The sequence below is a fragment of the Oncorhynchus mykiss genome, chromosome 26, assembly GCF_013265735.2.
Source record: "Oncorhynchus mykiss isolate Arlee chromosome 26, USDA_OmykA_1.1, whole genome shotgun sequence".
NCBI classification, from domain to species: domain Eukaryota; kingdom Metazoa; phylum Chordata; class Actinopteri; order Salmoniformes; family Salmonidae; genus Oncorhynchus; species Oncorhynchus mykiss.
Window position 1 is genome coordinate 41,512,316 of NC_048590.1, and position 8,935 is coordinate 41,521,250.

General features: G+C 49.2%; 1 protein-coding gene across 8 annotated transcripts in view; it reads right to left on the reverse strand.

Annotated features, from left to right (window-relative positions):
* LOC110515873 (dmX-like protein 2) overlaps nucleotides 1–8,935 on the reverse strand; it is a 105,232-nt gene that overhangs the window by 49,600 nt on the left and 46,697 nt on the right. For all 8 annotated transcript variants that reach the window (XM_036964146.1, XM_036964142.1, XM_036964144.1 and 5 more), the window contains exons 21-31: nucleotides 8,719–8,935; nucleotides 8,200–8,372; nucleotides 7,896–8,115; nucleotides 6,781–7,251; nucleotides 4,900–5,229; nucleotides 4,471–4,590; nucleotides 3,852–3,987; nucleotides 1,401–1,511; nucleotides 575–744; nucleotides 392–489; nucleotides 21–186 (exon numbers count right to left, since the gene is read on the reverse strand). In XM_036964146.1, the coding sequence (XP_036820041.1) occupies nucleotides 21–186; nucleotides 392–489; nucleotides 575–744; nucleotides 1,401–1,511; nucleotides 3,852–3,987; nucleotides 4,471–4,590; nucleotides 4,900–5,229; nucleotides 6,781–7,251; nucleotides 7,896–8,115; nucleotides 8,200–8,372; nucleotides 8,719–8,935 (2,212 nt within the window). The remainder of the gene's footprint in view (nucleotides 1–20; nucleotides 187–391; nucleotides 490–574; nucleotides 745–1,400; nucleotides 1,512–3,851; nucleotides 3,988–4,470; nucleotides 4,591–4,899; nucleotides 5,230–6,780; nucleotides 7,252–7,895; nucleotides 8,116–8,199; nucleotides 8,373–8,718) is intronic.

The following is an 8,935-nucleotide window of genomic DNA, read 5'->3' on the forward strand; positions in this document are numbered from 1 at the left end:
GTCTGTGTGTGTTTCCAGACCTCGATGGCGTCTTTCAGGGAGCCAGCCAGCAGGAAGAAGGCAGCAGCCTGTTCAAAGCGCTGTTTCCCCAGCAGAGAGAAAGCGTTCTTCAGAGCTGCTTTACGCCAGCGGTCCTCACTGAAGTTATTCTTAAAGAACACCGTCATCTTCTCATCACGCTGAGACCTAGAGGAGAGGAGGAGGAGAATATAATATACATTATTTACCTACTGTACATGATTCATGTAATAGAGTTCTGACACATGGATAAACATAAAATGTGGATTTTAAAGAAAAGTCCAGGAGAGGTGAATAACTAAACAAAAAGGTGAGACAACACAAACTGATCTGGGATCAGGCAAGAGGTCCAGGTGTGTTCCAGGTGTGTTACCTGAACAGGCCCCAGAGAACAGCCTTCTTCTTCATGGCCAGGTAGAAGAGAGCTGCATCTAAAGGATCGTTGTTCCTCTGGAATGCTGCCTTACCCACCTACACACAGATCAACCAATCAAACCATGAAGACCAACCAATCAATCAATGATAGGAGTTCAGGCCACACCACATCATCCCCTACCTTCTCCACCATCCTGCGTAGTGTGTTGATGTTGCGTATCCACCAGCCCACCCCTACAGCCCGTAGCTCAGACCACTGAGGGTCTCCTCTCTGCATGGCCGGGATCATATTCAACATCTCCTCCTCAGCCTCCGAGTGGAACGCCCACGCAAAGTGACACGTAGACAGACCTGGGGGGAGACAGGTGACTGTGTTCAGAGAGGAGAGAAAAGGTTGCTTTGCTTCAGTGCTTGATTGTTGACTGTTGTGTGCTTTAGTAAAACATACAAAAAGGGAGGGAACAGGGCCCAGAGAGAGAAAACATATCTGGACCTGGGAGGGAACAGGGCCCAGAGAGAGACAACATATCTGGACCTGGGAGGGAACAGGGCCCAGAGAGAGACAACATATCTGGACCTGGGAGGGAACAGGGCACAGAGAGTGACACCATATCTGGACCTGGGAGGGAACAGGGCCCAGAGAGAGACAACATATCTGGACCTGGGAGGGAACAGGGCCCAGAGAGAGACAACATATCTGGACCTGGGAGGGAACAGGGCCCAGAGAGAGACAACATATCTGGACGTGGGAGGGAACAGGGCCCAGAGAGAGACAACATATCTGGACCTGGGAGGGAACAGGGCCCAGAGAGAGACAACATATCTGGACCTGGGTCATCCTACATATCCAATACTAGAGCAATATCTCAGTATAATGTACCAATAAGACCCTCTCTATGACCCTCTCCATCACAGCTCAGAAAGACAGATTGTGAAGCAGAAGTGTGTGTGTGTGTGTGTGTGTGTGTGTGTGTGTGTGTGTGTGTGTGTGTGTCTGTGTACCATACCTTGGTGTAGCAACTGCATGCGGTACAGTGGGGGTAGAGAGGTGAGGAGACAGGTGTGTAGACGCATGGCTAACAGGTACCTCAACCCACACTCATCCAGGGCCTCACCACCTAGACAGAATCACATTATTAACACATGGGTTAGTGTAGCACATTAAATCACACACACACACTGATCAGATGGAATCAGATGGTGCCAGTCTTTACCATTCATTTGAGAGAGCAGCTTCCTCCTAAGACTCCACACCAGATGGAGTGGGTTGAGGGATCTCTCTGTCCCCCTCTACCCATCCATACTGATGGCTTCGGATTTATAAACTTGAAATATTGTTAATCATCACTTATATTAGAGACATAAGGAGTGCCATAGTCTGGTTTCTACACCAGAAGTTAACTTCTTGGTGACAGGGGGGCAGTATTGAGTAGCTTGGATGAATAAGGTGCCCAGAGTTGACTGCCTGCTACTCTGTCCCAGATGCTAAGATATGCATATTATTCGTAGTATTGGATGGAAACCACTGTGAAGTTTCTAAGACTGTTTGAATGACGTCTGTGAGTATAACAGAACTCATACGGCAGGTGAAAACCTGAGACAAATCCAACCAGGAAGTGGGAAATCTGAGGTTTGTAGTTTCATTTAAGTGATTGCCTATCCAATATGCTGTGTCTATGGGGCCAGATTGCACTTCCCAAGGCTTCCAGCAGATGTCAACAGTCTTTAGAAAGTTGTTTGAGGCTTCTATTGTGGAAGGGGGTCGAATAAGAGCTGTTTCAACAAGTGGACAAGGCTGAGGCCGATCAGGTGTTTACTGAGCGGTCACGTTCCTTTGTTTTCCTCTGTAATGAATACGCTATTATCCGGGTTGGAATATTATTGAAGATTCATTATAAAAAGACCCTAAGGAATGATTGTAAACATCGTTTGACATGTTTCTACAAACTGTAATGGAACTCTTGACTTTTCTTCTGGATTTTGCATTCGCGCATTGTGCCTTTGGAATAGTGAACTAAACGCGCAAACAAAACGGAGGTATTTGGACATAAATATGGACGTAATCCAACAAAACAAACATTTCTTGTGGAAGTGGGAGTCCTGGGAGTGCATTCCGACGAAGATCAGCAAAGGTAAGTGAAGCTTTATAATGCTATTTATGACTTTTGTTGACTCCACAATTTGGCGGGTAACTGTATGTCTTGCTTTTGTGGCTGAATGCTGTTCTCAGATTATTGAATATTGTGCTTTTGCCGTAAAGCTTTTTTGAAATCTGACACAGCGGTTGCATTAAGAACAAGTTTATCTTTAATTCTATGTAAAACATGTATCTTTCATCAAAGTTTATGATGAGTATTTATGTTATTTGATGTGGCTCTCTGCAATTTCTCCGGATGTTTTGGAGGCATTTCTGAACATGGCGCCAATGTAAACTGAGGTTTTTGGATATAAATATGAACTTGATCGAACAAAACATACATGTATTGTGTAACATTGAGTCCTTGGAGTGTAATCTGATGAAGATCGTCAAAGGTTAGTGCTTAATTTAATCTATATTTCTGTTTTTTTTGTGACACCTATCTTTGGTTGGAAAATGGCTGAATGCTTTCTGCGTCCCGAACAATCCCAGAGAGGTTAATGGGTATCTGTAGGAGGAATGTATATGGTGGAGTCAAGGAAGGATGGATAGGAGCCAGGGAGTTTTGGGAGGTGCTGAGTAGAGGAGAGGCAATCACATGACTGTAGTCACTGATAATGGTGGAGCTGTGGAGTAGTGAGGAAGGGGGTCAAGGTCAGGTCAGGTCACCTTAAAGGAGAAGGAACAGTTTATGGCCCGTATCACTTAACTTCCTGCCTAGTAATAAAGATGTCATGTTTAGAGGGAAGGAGGAGACTCCACCCAAACTGGGGTATATACACGACCACTGGTGGAAATATGTCTTTGTCTTACGCAGCTGTACAGCCCAACGGGTATGGCCCAATGTCTTCCACTCTATGTGCCTGGTCCTCCTCCCTAAATGGTACGCCATTTCCTATATATGGCACTACTTGTTCATGGTACCATGGTAGTTCAATGTGCCCCATAGTCCTGTGTCTTAGTGTGTCTCGTCCATGAACCGTTTAACCTTCGCTCCCTCTCCCGCCCTTTCCCCTCTCAATCTCTCCCTCTCCTTCTTTCTCTCCCTCTGCTTACTTTACAGAGGAACAACCTGCTAAGGTCTCTTTCTCACTTCCCCCTTAAAGACTAAATAACATCTATAACAGACTGATACTGGAGGTGAAATGACAAAGATAACTGTCAGTGTGTGTTTATATCAACCATTAAGAACACGTAATCAGGGAACAACTCTGACTAGACTAATTACATTATATTTCCATTTGTTTTGCCTAATAGACCATGGTCAGGTAAAACATGACCCAAGTCACAGACACCCTCCCTCCCTCTCTCTGAGACTGACCTGTGTACTGTTTGTCAGTGGAGCTGCTGACCTCTGAACTGGTGGTAGCTACAGTATCAGCTAGAGCCACCAGAAACATCTGTTCCAACCTGGTCAGACCTGGAAGACTGGAATGCATCAGCTGACTAGATAACACCTGGAGGGAGGGAGGGAGGGAGGAGGGAGAGAGAGAGGGAAGGAGGGAGAGAGGGAGGGAGAGAGGGAGAGAGAGAGGGAGGGAGAAGGGAGAGAGGGAGGGAGGAGGGAGGGAGGAGAGAGAGAGAGGGAAGGAGGGAGGGAAGGAAGGATGGAGGGAGGGAGAGAAGGATGGAGGGAGGGAGAGAGCGAGGAGGGAGAGAGAGGGAAGGAGAGAGAGAGAGAGAGAAGGAGAGAGAAGGAGAGAGAGAGAGAGAGAGAGAGAGAGAGAGAGAGAGAGAGAGAGAGAGAGAGAGAGAGAGAGAGAGAGAGAGAGAGAGAGAGAGAGAGAGAGAGAGAGAGAGAGAGAGAGAGAGAGAGAGAGAGAAAATTACTGTATTAATCACAGAGGCGATACATTTGCTTGACAAACAATTTAACCAGACAATAACATCTAAACCATCCACAAGCTGGTAAGTAAATAAATGTTGTTGTTGTTGTTTACCTGTGCGTGTTCTGGTCCGAAGTAGGTGGGTCCGTACTGAGACAGGTTGATGAATCTAGACTTCTTCTCTACTTTCTCTGTAGCGAAGCTCACAAAGTCATCCGTCGTCACCGCCTGCAACTGAGGGAGGGAGACATACAATCACTAGATGATTGATTGATTATTGATTTGGGTATAACAGAGAACAAGATTACATCTGGACCCAAAGGTTAACACATGGAGGGGTCACATGGTTCCAACAAACATTTACTGCATATCTTGTCTTTAGGTAACAGACAGAATATCAACATTATACGATAGAAAATAAACCAACAGAATGAAATTGAAGAATTAGTTGAGCATCTACACACTTAGGAAGTATGATTCTATGAAAAATGAAACATCTGTATGTGTCACTGAAACATCCAGCTAAAACCTGAATCCTCTTACCTGGAACAGGTCTGTGTACTGATCTCCTCCTGTCTTCCTCGCCCCCTCTACCTCGGACACCTTGCCTCCCTTCGCCCCCTCCTCTCCTCCCTTATAGGAGGTGTCCAGGTCAGCAGAGAGCAGAGCGTAGAGGGGTAGAGGGGGTATGGAGTTGATTTCTGTGTAATCTCGTCCCCCGTCGCGGCCGGCCACGATGGTGTCTTTAGCCGTACTGCCGCTCACACTGATTGTCCGGGACAGGTGGCGTCTGGTTCCACCCTCACCTGCCTCCACGTCCCTCACCACAGCAACCTCCCCAGCGATACATTTCACCAGGTGGGACAGGATGGCCTGAAGAAGAAGTATAACCATCTTCCTCATCCGTGGCAGAGACATTAATATAGTCATTGACGGCATCCTCGCCATCATCATTGTCATCATAATTACAGTAGTCATGTTGTTGTCATCATCATCATGACATTCTATGACTACTCAAGAAGTTGTCTGGTCACTTAAATAAATGTATCTTGGTTGCAAACATTTATAAAGTGGACAGGCAGATGGACAAACAGCCAGCCAGCCATGCAAGAAGCCAACCAGCCAGCCCACCAACCAATCAGACAGACAGCCATCCAGACATTCATCCACCTCACCCATCCACCCAGACCCAACAGACAGACAGACAGCTAACCAGACATTCATCCACCCAGACAGACAGCCAACCAGCTATCTATTCATCCATCCACCAACACACCCAGCCAGACACCCATCCACCCACACAGACAGACAGCCAACCAGCCATCTATTCATCATTCCACCAACACACCCAGCCAGACACCCATCCACCCAGCCAGACACCCAACACACCCAGCCAGACACCCAACACACCCAGCCAGACACCCATCCACCCATCCATCCACCCATCCATCCACCCAGACAGACACCCATCCATCTATCCACCCACCCAGACAGACACCCATCCATCCACCCAGACAGACACCCATCCATCCACCCAGACAGACACCCATCCATCCACCCAGACAGACACCCATCCATCCAGACAGACACCCATCCACCCAGACAGACAGACACTCATCCAGACAGACAGACACCCATCCACCCAGACAGACACCCATCCACCCAGACAGACACCCATCCACCCAGACAGACACCCATCCACCCAGACAGACACCCATCCACCCACCCAGACAGACACCCATCCACCCACCCAGACAGACACCCATCCACCCAGACAGACAGACACCCATCCATCCAGACAGACAGACACTCATCCAGACAGACACCCATCCACCCAGACAGACACCCATCCACCCAGACAGACACCCATCCACCCAGACAGACACCTATCCACCCAGACAAACACCCATCCACCCAGACAGACAGACACCCATCCACCCAGACAGACACCTATCCATCCAGACAGACAGACACCCATCCACCCAGACAGACAGACACCTATCCATCCAGACAGACAGACACCCATCCACTCAGACAGACACCCATCCATCCAGACAGACAGACACTCATCCAGACAGACACCCATCCACCCAGACAGACACCCATCCATCCAGACAGACAGACACTCATCCAGACAGACACCTATCCATCCAGACAGACAGACACCCATCCATCCAGACAGACAGACACCTATCCATCCAGACAGACAGACACCCATCCACCCAGACAGACACCCATCCATCCAGACAGACAGACACTCATCCAGACAGACACCCATCCACCCAGACAGACACCCATCCACCCAGACAGACACCCATCCACCCAGACAGACACCTATCCACCCAGACAAACACCCATCCACCCAGACAGACAGACACCCATCCATCCAGACAGACACCCATCCACCCAGACAGACAGACCCACCTTGGCACGGCGGACCTTCCCCAGGTCCATGAGCTCCAGCAGCTGTGTTGGATGGTACTGAGGCAGGGTGGGGGACAGGGAGTGGGCTGCCTCGAACAGACCCCCCTCCTGCAGCCCTGCCGGCGCCTGGAGAGCCTCGTCGATTGCCACGTTGCCCTCAAACACACTCTTGGACCGGGGGCGCCCCTTGAACGCCAACGAGGATCCCCCCGTGGTTGCATTGGTGGCCATCTGCCCTCCGCCCCCTCCAACCCCCCCGGCGATGTTATCTTCAGAGGAGAGGCTGTCCCCCTCGGCCTCGCCGGGCTTGCGGTCCTGGCGCCACTGGGCGTACACGTGCATCTCACAGTCCATACCAACCACCAGGATGCCGTCCCTCACCCAGGACAGGGACACGGGCAGGGAGGGGGTGCCGTCTACAGAGGAGAGCAGGTCCACAGTGCGCAGCAGGATCCAGCGTGAACGGATACCCTGTTTCACATTAGATTAGGGATGCAGGGGGGTAATAATAATAATAATGTTTATTATCCAGACGCTTTATAGTGTAGTCATTAGGCTCTGGTCAAAAGTAGTGCACCAATTAGGGAATAGGGTGCCATTTGGGTAGCCAGAGAGTAGTCTCACCCTAAATTCTCGTTCACTACATGCAATACTTTAGTCAGACTGACAACACTGAAGTTGTTTGTTGTGAGGATGGGCACGAGGGGCTAACCAATCAGAGTATCAAAGCCAATGACACATTTTCAAACCACTGCTTTACACACTGGCGGAATACCAATGGGTTTCTGGACCAATCACTGCCCCATTCGGTGAAGGGTCAGGGAGGGACTCAGATCCAGACTCTAACGTCCGTGGGCGTGGCGTTTGGCCTGAAGCAAGGAGTCTGACTAGCCAGGAAACCATTTGGGACGCAGGCTTGAAAAGTTGATTGTCCTCAAAGAGGCAAGTCATTTAGCAGCATACACAACACATACAGACAGAACCACATGCTAACAAACAGCAGATGTACCAGCAATACACAGTAGAATAAATGTGTGAAGAATACAAGGTAGTGTAGGTTACGGAAGTACCAGTTTGATCCTGACTTTGGGGTGTGTGTGTGTGTGAGCGTGTACCTGTTTGATGCTGCCCCCTAGAGGTAGGGTGATGATCGCCACCCCGTCCTTGCTTGAGGTCTGTTCGTTGACAACGCCCGAGATGCGACCGTACATGAGGATATTGGATCCCACCCCCACCGTGAGGATATGAGACCCGTCCTCTTTGGACAGCCAGTCCAGGTGGACATAGTGTTTGATGTTGGGAGAGTGGTGGTCGCGACTCATGTACAGGTCAGACCTACAGAAAGAGAGAGAGGGGGTTAGTCATTTTAGAGACATGCACACACTTACAGGCACACACTCACACACACCCCACCAGTACCTGCTGTACACAAAGAGGTTGGAGTCTACACTGACTCCGGGGTCCAGGGTAGAGGAGGGCCTAGTGAAGTCATCCAGATGGAGAGTCTGCTCCAACACCCACTCAGACCCCCCCGTAGACTCACACTCAAAGATGGACACGTGCATGGAGAAGTCCCCTGCTGGACCATGGCCCTGGAGAGAGGGAGGGAAGGAGGAAGGTACACACTTCATTAAACCGTCAGGTTAAATGCAAAAAGACTAAATGTCTGAGGGAAAATGAAGTATTGTACATTTTAGTCATCAGATGTTCTCATCCAAAACCACATCTAGAGACAGAAACACAACCACTTCAGGTAAAACCTTCTACAAAATGACTGATAAAGATTATACTGTATTTTTTTTACATTCCTCAGGGCCAGAAATTAAAAACAATGTGCTTGAATTCGGACAGGTGAACTACACTGTACGTAAACAGAATATGCACTAATCCAATGAGCCATTAACTTAAGTGGAGCGTACAGTAAAAGTCCTGTCCTACCTGTCCCGGGATGTGTCCAGGCCGGGGCTGTTTGAAGGAGACAGCCAGTCGTCCAGTGTAGGAACAGGACACGGCTACAGGACGTCCCGGGACACACACAGCGCTGTTGTTATCCTCCTCCTCGTTGAGTAGAGCCCAAGGCTCCCAGTGATAGATCCTGTTCTCCCCCTCCTCACACCCCAGGGCTGTCTCTCCCCCCTCCACAGAGCAGCGCCAG